This window comes from Emys orbicularis, chromosome 15, assembly GCF_028017835.1.
Source record: "Emys orbicularis isolate rEmyOrb1 chromosome 15, rEmyOrb1.hap1, whole genome shotgun sequence".
NCBI lineage: Eukaryota > Metazoa > Chordata > Testudines > Emydidae > Emys > Emys orbicularis.
Window position 1 is genome coordinate 20,539,274 of NC_088697.1, and position 17,408 is coordinate 20,556,681.

Consider the following 17,408-nt stretch of genomic DNA (forward strand, 5'->3'; position numbering starts at 1 on the left):
GAGTAGCTGCTCTGAGCAAGACAGAACAGCTGGAGGAAAACGGGACTCTGCCATTCTGTCTCCAGCAGCAGAGCTATCCTCTGAAGTTCTGGCTGTTGGATCTGTATCACCGAAGGTAAATGGGACCCACAGTTTGGCTTTCAGATCCCAGGCAGCATGTGCCGAGCTGAAAGTTTGATGGGTGGGTTGGGGAGGCATCTTCTTTCTTGTAAAGCAGACAGAGTTGGAGGAAGGATGGTTCAATGGTTAGTGCACTAGTGGCGGTCTCAGGAGACTCGGGTTCAATGTGTTGCTCTGCTACAGACTCCCTTTGTGAACTTGGGCAAGTCACTTAGGCCCAGAGGTGCCTAACTCCCATTGAAATCTTTAATTCTAAATATTTCTAAAGAACTGGGCCTCAGCCTCTTTGTGCCTCCATTTCCCATCTGTAAAATGGGGCTAACAGCACTGCGCTACCTCACAGGAGTGTTGTGAAGATAAATCCATTCCAGATTGGGAGGTGCTCAGATACTGAGCCAATGGGGGCCATATCAATTCCTAGGAACATACCCTTGGGGCTGGATTGTAACTTGACTGTCTGCCCTGAGTAAGGGATGGTGTCTAAATAAATGGAGTCTGTTCACTGATATCAGTGCAAGCAGGATTGGATCCCAAAGCATGTAAAATTCTGGAATATCCCTCTGCCTAAATCAGTCGTAAATGATTCTGTTCCCAGGTATAAGGAAAGTTGGACAGTTGTCTTGCAAGCAGCCAAACTGGTACAACTATGGAGATTTTGATCCTCTCCTGGAGCACAGCAGTTCATCCAGGCAATTTTAACAACAGTGCTAACTCTGAATTGCCCCTCTCAATTGCCATGGGCAGGAGGAGGGCAATCACTTGCCATAACAACACTGTATCTTCTTTGATAAGATATTTGAAGTAGAATAAACTATTCTGAGTGAACTGCTGGCCAATGCAGTGAGGAACCTTTTAAAAATATACATTGCCTTGGATTTGGGATCGTTATAATCTTGTGACAGATTTGCCCCAATTCAGGCAAGAGGGTTTTCCTCGTGGATCAGTGAGACAGACACAGAAGAGGTTTAAAGATGTATCCACTACACATGTGAGCATCTTTTCTCGTGTAATATACTTGTCTTGCTATACTTGAGTATTGGTTTGTACCAAGCCTGACCATGGAAAACAGATCTGCCAGATCAGAGTGACAGCTAGTCTTTTACAGAAGCATTTCTTTTAGCTGGTTTCCTTGTAAATATCAGCCTGTCCTATTCCAGGCAGAGAGCATGCAAACCCCAGCTAGTCAGCAGCAGTCAGCTATCAGTGTGCAATGCCTGGCATGAAACTTGAAACTTGACTGCAAACACTCTCTCTCCATGGAGAGCTGAAAAGCAAAAGACCAAAATGTTACTTTATTCTTCCTTCATTTTATAAGGTCTGTCCATTTACAGCAGATGGAAATGGCATGGCAAATTGGAGGATGCTCCGTGTAATTACATTGTAATTGCACAGGTATTACATGGTTATCTGAGTTCTCTGACATAAAGCAAAGCCAAGTGCAAGAAAGGAAGGTTGGTTTTGCTCCTCTGAACTGGAAATATTGTTCTGTTTTCCATACACACAGCAAAATATGCCATATTATTCTAGGTGACTATTTAAATGAAGGACAAGAAATAAAGAACAAACATCATTTCACGTGAGTATCTCTCACATTACAATCCTTTTGACTGCCGTTCCCCTTAGCAGACAGATGTTTTACAGTTAAATAAACTGCAACACAGAGAAAACATAATCAAACTCTCTAATGGGAGTCAGGCATCTAACCTGTTTTGGCACTTTTAAAAATCATCTCTATTTGCATCTTTAGGTGCCTCAATACCTTTGAAAACCTAGGCCAAAGTCCTCTCATGTTTCCAGTCCCAAGACCACATTATGGTAAGGTAAGAGTTAAACCTGATGCTACAGAGCCTCTCTCGTATACAATAGTGAAGCACTTCACTTGTAGCTACTGCCGCTCCAAACTATCTTACATGATAGATATGTAATATTAAATTGTTATTACTGATGAGTCAAGACACCACACGTCACTGCTGCTACGTATTCGCACAGTACCATAAGGAAACAATTTGCAATGCACTCCCGGAGCAAATACCTTCACCTGCTGATCATTTGCAAATACCATCATCCACGGGGACTTTTATTTGCGGCAGTGGTGTCTAGTGAGTAGCGCATTGGCCTAGCTGTCAGGAGACCCGAGTTCTAATCCTGGCTCTGCTGTGTGACCTCAGAAAAGTCACTTCCCCTATTTGTGCCACTGTTTCTTTTCCCACCTTTTGTTGGCTTATAGGGCAAGCTCTTCAGGGCAAAGACAAGTCTCTCATTATGTGTGCGGACAGCAGCTAGCACAATGGGGCGCTTGTCTCAGTTAGGATCCTTAGGCACTATTATAATACAAATAATAATACCAAGGTATAATGAGGAAATTGTCATAGAATAACTAGAAGCAAAGAGACCGTGACAGTGCTTCATCCCCATTGGTGGCTGCATTTGAGCACTGGTGATCAGTACAGTGCATGGGGATGAAAGATGTTGTAAGTAGGAGGTAGAAGGTCCCTTAAAATCAGTAGGGAAACAAAGGATGCTGTGGATCCAGAGAGCAGCCGAATGGCACAGCCCTGCCCAAGGATGACAGGAGTGTATGACGTGGAACCAGAACTGACTTCGTTAGCACCCTGTGGGGAAAGAAAATCTGCTCCCTTCCCCTAAAGTTATTGCCCACTCCTCCCTTCCTCCCACCTACCCACCCAGCTCAGCAACCCACCTGCTCACCTATCTGAGCAACTGCCTCCTCCCAAGGGATGCTCCCAGTTCTGGAGCAGGTACCTTAATTCCCAGATTCTGCTGCGGACGTGCTTTGAAGGGAATGTCCCAGCAGCCAGTGCTTAAGATTCTGGAGTACATCCAGGACCCTGTGGGGCACTGCCTGATCATAACCAATGACCTGGCCCCTCATGCCCCATCTCCCCACACACACACACACACAGGAAGTGAATGGAAAAAAGTTCTGCAGGCCTAAAGAGCAATTCAGGAATAGCTTTCTTCTGAGTAGCTACAGCAATGCCAGTGTTCTTCCCCTTAGGCCAATCAGATGGCTCCCCTTGAATGAGACTGCCCCGCTGATTCACCAGTCACCCCTGCCCTAGCCTCAGAGTGCACGTAGCAGGTCCCATGAGTGAAGGTGCTCCTATTACACTTGCTAGAGGAAGCAGGGTAAACATTGCATTTAACAAGGGATGAAAGATGGTCTTGTAGGCAATAGGCCTGGTGGCCAGACCTCACTGTTTCTATTCCCAGCCCTGCTCCAGACTCACTGCACCACCAAATCACTGTCTCGTCATTGTGCCTCAGTTTCCCCACCTGGGAAATAGGGATCAGAACACTAAACTCTGGGGTGTTGTGAAGGTCCATTCATTCATACTTTCAAAGCACTTTGAGATCCTGCTAGGGAAGGCACTGTAGACATGCAAAGCATATGTGCACTCACGGAAGGATTTCCTTCATTTGGAAAGCCCCTCAATTACTTGGCTAGGTCACTAGATTGCTTTTGCCATTAAAGAGGGGAGAACAGAAGGAAGCGACCCTGCCAGTGAAGAGTTAAGCCACTTGATGCATCTTGGCCCTATGTCCAAATGCTGGTGATCAGAGCCCCCTCACATGGTGCACTGGATTAGATACCACATCGAAGCGTTCCACTTCCCCTTCCCTAACAGTAATCTTGCTGAAAGAACCCGAGCCCATCTCATCCCAACCCTATAAACAGGGTGAAGGGCTCTCCCAGATAAAAATCTATCATGAAGATGCCACCCCTGCGTGATCCAGGGGAAATAATGAGTGTCATTGCATTCATGGTTACAGGGCTCGGGAATATGCATGGGAAATAATGGCATGACAGCGCTCCCACACAGTGTGTGTTACACTGCCCACAAAGGGATGGATTCTTCTTCTGGTGTAAACGAGCACAACACCCACATCAAACTGGGAAGAGCAGGAGGAGATCAGGCCACAATCTCTCCCCACTTTACTGTTCTATTGTCTTGCTGCTCCGTTACCTGTGGAAAACCCCAAGGGCAACAAGTCACAGAGTTCATTAGGGAGAAATGAACTCCTCTCTTCTGAGTCCCATTACAGGTCCCCAGCTTTCAGCCAGGGCTGACAAGTGGCTTTTTACTCTAACCACAGAGGCTAGGTCAGAGTTTGCAGAGCTGCTGCAAACAGGGGGATGTACCTAGGGCAGGGTTTACCAATTTCAATATTAAATCACTTTTATTTTATTTTTTTAAAAACTGGTAAGCTGTACCCCACCTTTTATAGAATGGCTGGCAAACTACGCCCTGCCAAGTACACCCTGCAGGCTGGTTAGGGATTTGGAATTTAACCTGGCTCTACTGTACATGGAAATGATGTATTAAATTATTACTCTAATAACCCACCTAAAATGCAACATCTACCTATCTAACTAGGGTCTTATACAGATGCCCATCACCCTGGTATTTAAGTCAAGTATTTAACTCTCCTTTTGTTTAAGGACTTCTCATCTCACACACACATTGGCAACAAGGCCTGGATCTCATTTTGGCAAGTTTCATACAACTTTGCACCCCTTGGTCAAAGGCAACCCACATTACTTTTAAACCGTCAGAGTATGCTACACGTCCCATCTAACTTTCCTGAGTGGAGGTGGGTTGAACAGGGGAGCAAGATTTTATTCCAGGGTCAGGGGGAGAGGAAGTGAAGGGTGGGAAGAGCTTTCCCCGGCTATCAGCCCAGCCCATGCATCTTCATTGTTTTACAAGAGCGTCAGGCACCTGGCATATTCGACACTGTTGGTGCACTGAAATAAACTAAGACTGCAGCAATTCTCACTGCATACAATTAAGCCGGCAGATAACAGGGTGACTCACAGAAGGCAAAAACAACCAAGCAGCAGGAAGACTAGATGGGTCAGGGACTGATAAAAGGAGACAGAATCTTTCACCTTGTTCAGTAGTGACCAAAAGTTGGCATCATTCGTTGTCCTATTAGAAAGGAGTTGCTGGTCTCCGTCCATTCCTAGTGAAGCAAGTGTCCATATCCCAAAACACTGCCACCTTTGTTGGCAGCCTCGGAGGGTAAGGATGGGGGAGTCTAAGGTTCTATGGACAGAGCATCATCATCAGCTTCCAGAGACAGCAGTCCAGCTCCACCCCATGATCTTGACCTTCATTAAACTACATGAAGGAAAGTTTCAGCTTTTCTTTTAAAAGTTAAGGGAGGAAAAGGGTTAAGCTGCCTAATTGACAACACTGACTTTGGCTCACAAGAGCAGTACAACCACCAAAACAGAAGCAACGGGAACTACACGCGATAGGAAGTTGTCTCATTTTTTAGTGTTCTTTCAGCCAAAGTTTGAACTTGGGGTCAACTGTTAAAAAATGCCTGCAGTCCTCAAATGCACAGGAAGAATCAGGTTTAAACTTTAATGGGCTTGTTAATGTACAGAAAAGAAACTCAGCTGAATGGAACCAATGGGAAAAGGTTCTCTCTCCAAACAGCACCAAACAACTTGAGCAGGGCAGAATTCTGCTCTCACCTTACCTGCATGGAACTCCATCAATCCCAAAACTATTGAATGGGTGCAGAGCAGAATTGGGCAAATGGCAAAGAAGACTGTCACTGGCTAGTGCCAGGAGATGTTAAAATTTAAACAGACACCTTAGTATGGGTAGAGAGACAAAAAAATCCCCCAGCCCCTCCATACAAATATCCCCAGTAAATCCAGATACTTCTGCTCATCATATCTCCCTGCCTTTACCTTGCAGAACAAAGTAACAGTGTTCCTTAAACATGGGAATAATCTTTTGTTTAAGGACTCTCCTAACCAGAGCTTGCAGAAGTAGGCCTAAATGGCTAACAATGTCAAAAGTGACTTTCGGACAGACTTTTAAATGTTTTTAGGCACCTAAAGATGCAGATAGGGATTTTCAAAAGAGGGCCGAAGTCCCATTGAAATCAGTGGAAGTTAGGCGCCAAACCTGCGTCACCACTTTTGAAAATTCCACTTATCTGCATCTTTCGGTGCTTAAATACCTTTAAAACTCTGGCCATTAAGAGCCTAATTCCCATTGGCTTTCAATGAGACTTAGACTCTTAAGTGCCCAAATTGCTTTTGAAAATGGGACTTAGGTGCTTTTGAAATTTGTACCCAGTATTGCAATATTACAGGGCCATAGACATCACTGGTTTGATTGCCAGAGGTGCTGAGCATCTGCAAATTTCCACTGAAGTTGCCTTTGAAAAATCAGGCTGCATATACATCTAGGTACTGCATATGGATGGATGCCTGTTAAATACGTTGCACTTGCATGTGATGTTGTGCAGCCTATGCATGTATTGATTTACTGTAGCTATCTCCAGACAAGCTGATCTGATACCAGCTTGTAGTTTATCTCTGCATGCTAACCACTAAACCATGCCGGCCCCTTGTATTTTTACTGTCAGCTGTCACTTCATTTCCCACATGTAGCCTGAAAGCACGTCAACTGGCAGGAACAGACCCCAGACTGGATTTCCTAGAACCTCAATAATTGACCAAGAAATGCAAAACTCTCTGACTGGTTTATTTACTTATTACACTGGTACCCTACAAAAGCCAGAAACGCCAATTTCAATCAACAGGAGATCTTGCCACTACTCTAGCAATGGAGAGGAGCAATGGGGCTGAACTTAACCCCCTCTTGAACCTAGATGGAAACGTTTACACTGCAGGCCCTTTCGTGATTAAAGACCTACCCGCTCCCCCAACAAAAGCTGAAATGGACGTTGCTTTAGCGTTGGGGGCCAGAGAAGCAAGTGAAATGAGGTTAGAAGGAGAACAGCAGCCCTTATTATGGCAGAGGCTGAACTATTAGTGTTAACCACAGAGAGCAGTAGCTAAACTTATAGCGGGTAACAATAAACACATAGCAACATGTTATTGAAACTCCCTCTCAAGATAACATTAGCACCCCCTCCCAGCACACAAATTCTCCAGGGAAAGAGAGAGAAGCAACAGCAGCAGCGATGCTCTCTGGTTTAAATGTTTAACATGTTTGCGGATGGGCCCACATGCTAGGCTTCGGATTTGGTGAGCACAAGATATTTCAAGGATCTTGCTTGAGCCACTAAGAGCTGCCTCAGTAATACAATCACTCTGATAATTGAATGAGGGAGAGAGGTGGTTTCTCTGTGTAAAAGGGATCAAAGCTTCCCCTTCTCCAAATCTCTCCCTAGTCAGATGTCCCTCGCTAAGTCTAACAAACCAGCTAGAGCAGGGAGAACCACGTGAGAGAAGCATTCGTGTAGGCAATAAAACAGTCTTACAACTGATCCGAGATCAGAGCATTTTGCTTTATCCCCATCTTCCCTAAATGCGTGTCTCGATTCCTCAGGCGTGTATACAGGGAGTTATGAGGGAGGGAGGGGAAAGGGAAGAGGTCGCCCGCAGCAGATCCCGTTACAATAAAAGTTTGGGGGGGGGAGTGGAGGGTGGTTACAATTTCAGCCCACACATTTTGCAAAACTCGCAAGGCAAATATTTTACCCCCATCTCCCACCTCCTAAAAGAACAGCTGCAAAAATAAACTGCACCGAGGGAAAAGATTCTCATGAATCCCAGGGGACAAGAATCTTAGATCCTGGTCAAACAGAACCTAAGGGGCCGCAATGGAACAGACCCGCAACCAACCCTCCTAATGAACTTCAGCTAGAGACCGACAGCAGCTACACCACACACGTCTCCCTCTGTGATCGCCTTCCCAGGACCAGGGGTCCCACAATGTAGGCGATACATCTCCCGGCATAGATCCAGCAGTGAAATGAATCCCAAGCACCAAAGATCCCAAATCAGTGCCCAAAGGATCCAGTCGTAAAATTAACCCCGTGTCCCCCAAAAAGCCAAGACCCCAGACCTAAGGCTCCAGCAGTGAAATTTAATAACCCGAGCCAGGATCAGAGCGCACAGACCAGAACCAGTGAAATGTACTAATCTACCCCCACGCAGAGCCCCCAAGAGCAAGGATCCAGCCGTGAAACTTACCCCCCTCCCTCTCCACAGACACCCCCGCTCCTAGCTCCGGTGGGGGTGGGAGGCAGCCGCCGGCGAGCTTACCCGGGGAAGGGAAGAAATCCACATCCACCTTCTCGGTTTTGATGATGGTCAGGGTGGGTTTCAGGTCCACCGCCGCCTTCATGGTTCGCTCCCTGCTTCCCTCGGGTTTATTTTAAAATAGTCAGTGTCCAGGGGGTGGGGGGAGGAGAGGTTGGTGCCTGGATTCCCGGGGCCCCCTACTGGGAAGGGTGCTGTGCGCCCCTGCCTGCCTGGCGCAAAGTTGGAGAAGAAGGGAGAGCGTCTCTCCTCCCCTCCCTCCTTCCCCGGTCCCACGCTCAGCCTGGCCCTTCTCCTCCTCCTCGGCCCGACGGGGTCGGTATCTCTCTCTCTTTTCGCTGCCTTCCGCACTCCCTCGCTCTTATTCTTCTAGGGCGGATCTTCTCACAGCCGCCGCAGCTGAGTCGCGCCCCCCCCCCTCCCCTCACCCCCAGCCCAGCGAGCAGCGGTTGGGGTGAGGAGCTCCAGGCTGCAGGGAAGGGGAGGGAGATGGGCCGGGCTCAGCTTCAGTGACAGCGGCCGGGGGAGGGACCCGGCTTCCTCCGCCCAGCCGGCCTCAAAAGCCCAGAGAGGCGCGCAGGGTTCCGGGCGCCTTGGAGAGGGCAGGGCGCACCAGCCCCTCCACAATGGAGAGGGGCCTTGCCCCACCCAGCCGATGCGGGGAGGGGAAGTTCCCTGCCCAACTAGAGGGTCCGGCTAGGGGGAAGGCCCCATGTTCCGGTAAAGTCCCATGCCCCATAGATAGGGTCCGAGGAGAGGGAAAGTCCCATGCCTCTCCCATTAGGGTGCATGGGGAGAAGGTCCCATGCCCTATCCATATAGTGCTGGGGGGGGGGGGGGAACGAGTCCCATCTAGGAGCTGGCTGGAGAGAAAGTTCCAGGCCCCTTCTCTAGGGTGGGGTTGGAGAGGAACTTCCCAGGAAAAAGTCCTATAGAATTTAATCGGGCTGCTCCCCAATAAGATGCTACAGAACTTACTCTGAAAACCTAGGAAGAATTGAATAGAGAAGCAGCTCCATTCTATAGAGCAATTAAGCCATCCTATCCCTAGCATTCTCTATGAAATCCTATAGGTCTTTTCAAGGAGGGATGGATAAAAATAAGCAGATAAGACTACCTGGGGATGATACCACAGTTTGGTCTCAGATATACACATAGCTGTTTGAGCCAAAGCCCATTGAAGTCAATGGACACACTCTCCATTGATTTCAGTGGGCTATGGCTCAGGCCCAACTAGGAGATAACGGCATGGCTACATGCCTTCATACAGCCTTCTGTCACCCAGAGCGTCTGTTCACAGCTAAAAACTGAACAAAAAGATGTTTGTTTATATAAAAAACAGCATTAGGAATCTTTGACTAGGACTCAATGAGAAAACACCACTCGTCATGGCAAGCTACTCCATGGAGACACTTTTGATTATCCAAGATGACTTCTTGTCAAATCCAAGACAACTGCATTCCTTCTGCAGTTTCAGAAGAAGATGGTACCGTTCACTCCCTCACCTGAACTGTCAGAGTTGCAGTGCACGGTTACACAGCCTGATGCATGCCACACCAGAAGTGGCTGCATTCACTGGCTGTGTGTGTGGCATGTATGCTCAGGGAAGTGCATGCATGCTGATGGGATTGTGGGGTGGGGGGTGGAAATGTATGTGTATTCTGGAGTTTGTGTGTGTGTGTGTGTGCGTGCATGGGGAGGGGAGAGAAAGGGAGAGAGAGAGAGAGAGAAAGTGCACACGCATGTGGGGGCATGCATGCCTGGGATGGTTGGAAGTTATTCAGTACAGCTCTAGTTTGCACAACTGGTTTGTAAAGGGGCTTGAAAGGTGCTATAAAGATGTGAGATCAATATCATGCCAGTGTGTCGTGAAATTAACTGAAGAGAAGAATCTCGGTTTTCACATAAAATATGTTTTATAGGTAGCAAAAACTTCAGACCACAAACGGCAGAGCAAGAAACAGCTTATGAGTCAGAGATGTCAATTTACCGGTATAAGTGCAAAGAAGACCAAAACAAATGTCCTTAGCAACCTGCCATTGTGGTTCTCACTCTCAAAAGCTAACAGTCTCCGTTATACGCTGAAAGAGACTGGATCCTTTTACTCAGAGCTGGGCTGAATTCTCCATTCCAGATCTGAACACCACAGAAATGGGAGGCAGTTTGGATCCAAATTGCATGGCTAGCTCTATTACCTAGGAAGGGATGAACCAAAATCCCGATTCCTAACAGGTATAAGAATCTGACTAGACTCGACTCATCTCCAAAGCTTACCTATGTCTAGATGCAGATACAAACTTGGTAGCTCAGGGCTATTTCTAGTTGTCCCTAGTGGTAGTTTTACCATTGACCTAGAGCAGTGCTTCTCAAAGTGGTGGTCCGCGGACCGAGCCATTGGCTGCCAGTCCGCGGCGAGTTTCCTCATAAGAGCGTTGAATAGGATAATAATATGGCACCGGTCCCTAGCACATTGGGAAAAAAATTGCCGGTCCCCCACATCAGATAGCTTGAGAAGCACTGACCTAGAGCATATTTCTAGAGGCAAGAGCCATGTGGCTTAGGAGGCAGTGGAGTTGAATAACAAGGATACGGAGTTGGGAGTCAGGAGCCATGGGGCTTGATTCGCACTAATGGCCAAATTTTCCATGTGTTTAGGTGCCTAAAGAAGCAGATAGGCTCCTGACTCCCACTGACAGTCAATTAAACTTAAAGGCTAGAACCACAAAAAGATTTAGGCACCACTCAAAACCCCCACTCAGCTGCTGCCCAACCCCATAGGTGCCTAAATTCCCATTGTTCTTAAGTTTCTGCTGGTAAAGTCCTGTAGGCACCTAAGCTTCCGCCTGTGAGCATGGGCAAAACTGCCTGCATTCGGATGCCACTGAGCTGTTTGGCACCTTATTTCACACCAAAGCCTTGGCAGGATTCTCATACTAGGCATATCGAGGGGCCTGATACCATGGCACACCTACCGCATCCGAACTATGGCTCAGCATTGCCACGCCCAAGTCCATTTGCAGATCTAGCATCAGGCGCGAAATCCACTTCAGTGCTTTTCATAATCTTACTAAGCGCCCATCTTTAGGCACCTAAATCCCCTTTACCCCACTCTAGCAATGGAACACTAGCACAAGTGAGAACCAGGCTGCTGGATTCTATTCCCAGCTCAGCCTCTGATTCACTGCTTGAGCTCAAAAAAGTCAGTCCCTGAACCACTCCATGCCTCAGTTTCCCCCACAGGAATACTAATTCCTACCCACTTTTGAAAAGTGCTTTGAGACCTGCATATGAAAAGCTGTGCACAAGTGATAATCATTCTTCTTCTGTATCTAATGCAGCAATAAAACTGGAAATCTGAACCTGAAAAAGCGTGATCAATAGCACTACATGGTTCTCATTTCACCCTGTTCCTCTGTTAATGAGATGCTGAGCTGAGGGCTTGTGTTTCCCTTTTGCTCTCTTTGTAGATTTTTATTTTAGTTTTGCTCTTCTCTTGGTATAACTGGGAAACAGGGAGAGAGACAAAGTGGAGATGAGTAACAAAGAAAGGAGGGTAGAGCAGAACCTTTCCAGTTCAAAATCAAAAGCTGATGCAAAAGAAACAGCTGCCCTTCTGTCGGACTTGTTCCAGTGCAGGCCTGGGAAGGGAAACATGATGCAATTTACAGAGGCCGATAATCTTTCCCTTCCTATGTTTCCCAGGAATGCTGTAACCTCAAGGACTATGTATGTGTGAGCATATATACACATGCATGCTGTAATTTGCTATGGGGAATGGTGCGTTGGGGGGGAGGGGGGGGAGACCGATTACATATCTGGCTGCAGACTTTTGGCTGTAATGATGAAGCCATCAAAGTGCACCTGTGGTCCCCACAGTATTAAAATGACCCAACCATTCAGCGGCGTTCGATAATCCAGACTGTTCACATTGAGCCCCAGCCCCCTGCAGCAAACCACAATCCTCAGAATGAAACAGAAGATGACACATGCTACAAGACGAGACATGCTCAGAGTCTTGTCCCAGTGGCTGGCTGATGGGGATGGGCTGTCAACATCATCCATGCGAATGTACCTAGGAGGGAGCGTGGAGGGGTCAGCCAGTGGGATATGCAGAGTGCTATAATGACAGGCAGGAGAATTAAAAAACTCTGCCAGAGGGGCCAAAGCCCTCATCTTCTGTAGTCTAGACCTAATCCCACGGGGCAATAATCTTACTTCAAGTGATAAAATTCCATGGACTGGCTGGGATCCCGAGCACCTGAAGCGAGCATCTTCTCTTCTGGTCAAATGCAATGAAGAGGTTTTTCTTAGGAAGTATATTTAGGTATACGCACAGATTCTTGGACTCCCCACTACGTTCTGGCCCAGCCAAACGAACAAGATGAGGTCACAGCATGGTCGTAGTAGCTTCTTGCTCCCCCAAACTTCTGTTCCACTTCACTGCTCCAGGGATGAAAAGGAAGCACTAAAATCCAACCACAAATTCTGGAAAACCAGAGCTGGAGACAGTATTGGTAGGAGAACCCACAAGATCAGGAGAGAAGGGAACATCTGGGAAGCTGCAGCTAGAAAATTCCTAGTAGAGCAGCCTCTCTCTTTCAGACCAGCAACAGCCTCATTGCTGCCTTAATGTGGGCTCATTTCAGAGCTTGAGACATGAAAGCCTCGGCTTTGAACTCCAGCTGAGACACTCAAGGGCTGTGTGTGTGTTTGGGAAGGCATGGAAAAAGTCCACTGAGTAGTTTCTTCAGCTGGGATGTGACCATTTGCGTTCAAGTTAGCCTCAGCCCTTGCCAGACCAATTCCTGTTTGCAATCTTTCCTCTTGAACATTCACGATTCCCCTTTCTTTCCATGCTCTCTCGTTACTGAATGTTCATCACCATTAAGCTTCTCTCCTACAGTGGAGGACATGATCTCGCAGCTGAGATGTTGAGAATGGGCCCTCTTCTCACTGATATGTTAAAAAAATTCTGCTGTTGTTCAGAGATAACCATTTGCCCTCCTTCTACAATGGAACCCGGTTGTTTCTCAGTCCTTTGGAACAAAGAAAGGGCAGACAAAGTCCCCTTGTTCCCAGTGAGGCCTTTGTTTTGTTTTTTTTTTTTTACAACAACAACAATAAAGGAATTTAGTGTTGGTGAAAGGTGTCACAGATTGGGGCCTCATTCGTGACTTGGGGTTAGCAATACTGCTCTTCCCAGCATGTCTTTCTGGTTCTGGCCCTTTCAATTTGGCAGAGCCAAACTGCAGTATGAAAGTAGCCATTCTGCGAACTTCCAGATTTTATGCAGCTGTAATGCCCCCCTCTTCTCCCCTCCTCCAAATTTTCCTTCTCTTATTGCTGAGGAGAGAGCACATTCTCAAAATGATGTCCTACTGACTGCATAAAGGAATCACTTCCACTCCCTCCCCTCAACCCCTGAGATGCAGTCAAGTCTGGGGTGAAACGCAGCAGCTGTTTTAACAGCGCACAACACCACCACGCAGCAGTTAAGGACAGGAAATTAAGACTACCGTAGCCAATTAAAACCGCAGGGGGATATTTATAGCAGAATGTAATTAGCCAAATTGAAGCCCGGCCCAAAATTGCAATGAGATTTTCTTAATGGCTGCAAGTGGCCAGGGCCTCGGTTTGATGACCTGTCAAGTAAACAATATCCAGAGGGCATCAGACAAAAATCAGGAGCAAAGGGAACAAATGGCATGTGATTCCAAGGGGAAACAGAGACATGAAAGGATTTATTGCAAGAGGGTCACTGACGGAAAGCACAGCGGTCACCTCCTCAAGAAAGGAAAAAACCAAGGGAGGAGGTTGCTGGGTGTGGAGCTGGTGAAAGGCAATGAGAGGAAAAAGTAAGTGGCTGCCATGTGTGTTCCTCAGGGAGATACCTTTCCCGGAATTTAAAATGATATGAGAAATTCTTTCACGCACCGGAATAGCTGGGAAGCATTAGAGACGGTTGGTTTATGCTGGTAAACGGGGCTGGATTGGCAGCCTGGTGACCCAAGTCTTTTCTTTACAGACAGGAAGCAGCATGGTAAGTCTAACCCATTAGTCAGCATATGCTGTGTGTCCCCCCTGATCCGCAGGGAACTGCAGTCTGTTACGGGGCCCACAGCTTGAGCTGCAGAGACTTACGTTTTGAAGTCCCTAGTTTGGTCCCCAATTTCAGCTAACATGGCACATAAATGGGGGCTTCTCCAGCATTCACACTGCTCTGGTCCGCGACTCCCAGGACCCACTATTGCTGTGTGTTACGGGTCCGTGATTCACAGAGGATGTAAGCAACTTGCTTCTTACCATAAGAACCTAGAAAGACTCATACACTTGAGCTCCGGAGATCCCCAGTGAACCAAGATCTGGATGACAGTTATCACCCAAGCTTTCCCTAATTGTCCCTCAGTGCAGATCTAAGAACATAAGAACGGTCATACTGGGTCAGAGCAAAGGTCCATCTAGCCCAGTATCCTGTCTTCCGACAGTGGCCAATGACAGGTGCTCCAGAGGGAATGAACAGAACAGGTAATCATCAAATGATCCATCCCCTGCCGCCCATTCCCAGCTTCTGGCAAACAGAGACTAGGGACACCATCCCTGCCCATCCTGGCAAATAGCCATTGATGGATCTATCCTCCATGAACTTATCTAGTTCTTTTTTAAACCCTGTTATAGTCTTGGCCTTCACAACATCCTCTGGCAAGGAATTCCACAGGTTGACTGTGTGTTGTGTGAAGAAATACTTCCTTTTGGTTTTTTTTTAAAACCTGCTGCCTATTAATTTCATTTGGTGCCCCCTAGTTCTTGTGTTATGAGAAGGAGTAAATAACACTTACTTATTTACTTTCTCCACACCAGTCATGATTTTATAGACCTCTATCATATCCCCCCTTAGTTGTCTCTTTTCCAAGCTCTTTCCCAATCTTATTAATCTCTCCTTGTATGGCAGCCATTCCATACCCCTAATCATTTTTGTTTCCCTTTTCTGAATTCTAATATATCTTTTTTGAGATGGGGCAACCACGTCTGCATGCAATATTAAAGATGTGGGCGTACCATGGATTTATATAGAGGCAATATGATATTTTCTGTCTTATTATCTATCCCTTTCTTAATGATTCCCAACATTCTGTTCGCTTTTTTGACTGCCACTGCACATTGAGTGGATATGTTCAGAGAACTATCCACAATGACTCCAAAATCTCTTTCTTGAGTGGTAACAGCTAATTTAGACCCCATCATTTTATATGTATAGTTAGGATTATGTTTTCCAATGTGCATTACTTTGCATTTATGAACATTGAATTTTGTTGCCCAGTCACCCATATGGGGGAACTGTCTCTGACAGACAGCCTCCACTACTCATCCACTCATTAGCTTCTTAGCTGAGATGGCTCACAAAGGTACCATCCTGGTGTCGGCTGTGAAACGCCCCCAGCTATACACTGGCCACCACTTCAGTTCATACAGATCTCCACACAGCTATCGGTGGGTAACAACTTTGATCCTCTGGAGTGTACTGAAACGGAATAATTGGAAAGAGACTCTTGGCTTTGGTTTCACCATGAGTAGCCAGTCGGTGTCCTGGCAAGGTAACGCTTCCTGTTGAAGTTCATTAGTGGGGCACGTTGGCACTCATTCATTACTCTGCTTGGAGAGCTGTGTGGGTGGAAATCTTTGTAACCCACCCTGAAGTACTGGCTGCTCACAGACTGTTCCAACTCACCTGCTCAGGCAGTTGCATTGAACTCCTAATAAAAGTATCCCGGCTTTTTCGTTACTTAGCTCTAGACTCTTCACAATTACTCCAAACACAACAAGCACCTTGCCTTCCTCACCACATGCCAACGCACCTCCAACCTGACTTGCCATTATTCCATTCTCAGGGTCACCCACACACTCAGGGCCAATATGCAGCATCCCTGCTAGTCCAGCCCTGGGCTTCTTTGGAGCCAAGAGCATCAAATGTTTGTGAAGTACGTCAACAAGCTCAGTAGCTTTGTAATATGAACAAATGGGGCCAGGCTGAGACCCAGAGAACTTATTTATGCTTGTGACTTTGATTTTGGCATTCCATAGGTCTCTGGCAGTGAACGAATAGAGAACACACGCTGTATTGCTAGAAACGAGTCTAGACTGGAACGCCAGGTCTGACCCCACTTGGACTTCGGGGAAATTCTGATTCTTATTCTGAGTTCATCTCTATACATTGCCCAGCCTCTCCCTTCACCCCAGATTGTAGATTTAATCTGCTCTGTTATCCTCTCCCACAGAGAAATTGGGATTTTTGTTCCCAAATGTGCAATGGAATCACATGCTACTACTACTCTGACAAACCAGGGGGACATTTTCCACACAGCAAACAGCTATTTGGAATGCATATTTCTCTGCTTCGTCATGGTTATTTAACAACTTCACTCCAAGAGGGATCACAGGAGAACCGCAATTTGTTTCCATGAGGGCACTGGCAGTCAGACAGTCCAAGCCCAAAGCTCAGCCTAATACAATACTCAGCCTAAGAAACTGCAGCCATCAAACAGATATAATTGCGCGTGTGTTGAATGCTTCAGCCATATGAGCAAAATGAACATGAGTGGTTCAGGAAATGAACACATCCCTCAACACCCTAAGGATGGCCATGTGGGGAAGGCACCAGTCAGGGGCTCAGGAGCAGAGCTACTGAGGAATTTTCTGACAATGTGTATTTTCATTGAAAAATGCTGATTCACTGAAACCAAAACAGTTCAAGGGAATGGGAGAGACAAGGCTGGTGAGGGAATATCTTATCATGGACAACTTTGGTTGATGAGAGAGACAAGTTTTGGGGTCCACAGAGCTCTTTTTCAGGTCACGGGAATGGGTCAGTTTCAATGAATTTCCCAATTTGAAAAAAAAAGTTGAAAAAAGTGTCCACATTTTTGAAACAAAACGTTTCGGTGGGAGGGGAGGGGAGAGGCAAGGGTCATTTCAAAACAACTTTTCATTTTGAAATTTAACGTAATTAACACTAAGAAAAGTTACAAAGAAAAAAGGTGGCAATCGGAATGAAACATTTCAATTGACCTGAACTGATATTTTTTTTCCAGTTTGCTGGTCCCTGAAAATTTTGAGAGTTTGACTTTTCATCCCGATTCCAGATGAAAACATTTTTCAAAACCCTGAATATTCTCAGAGGATGGGAAAACAGCCCAGCCCCCACTCAGCTGTTGCAAGATCAGTTCCTAGT

General features: G+C 46.6%; 1 protein-coding gene across 5 annotated transcripts in view; it reads right to left on the reverse strand.

Moving 5' to 3' along the window:
• Window positions 1-17,408, reverse strand: part of ETS1 (ETS proto-oncogene 1, transcription factor) — a 105,300-nt gene that overhangs the window by 58,592 nt on the left and 29,300 nt on the right. For 3 of the 5 annotated variants that reach the window (XM_065417028.1, XM_065417026.1, XM_065417025.1), the window contains exon 1: window positions 8,186-8,430. The exons of the other annotated variants lie outside the window; for them this stretch is intronic. In XM_065417028.1, coding sequence (XP_065273100.1) covers window positions 8,186-8,267 — 82 coding nt within the window. In that variant the 5' untranslated portion in view covers window positions 8,268-8,430. Of the gene's footprint in view, window positions 1-8,185; window positions 8,431-17,408 lie in introns of those variants that run through there. 5 annotated transcript variants of the gene reach the window in all.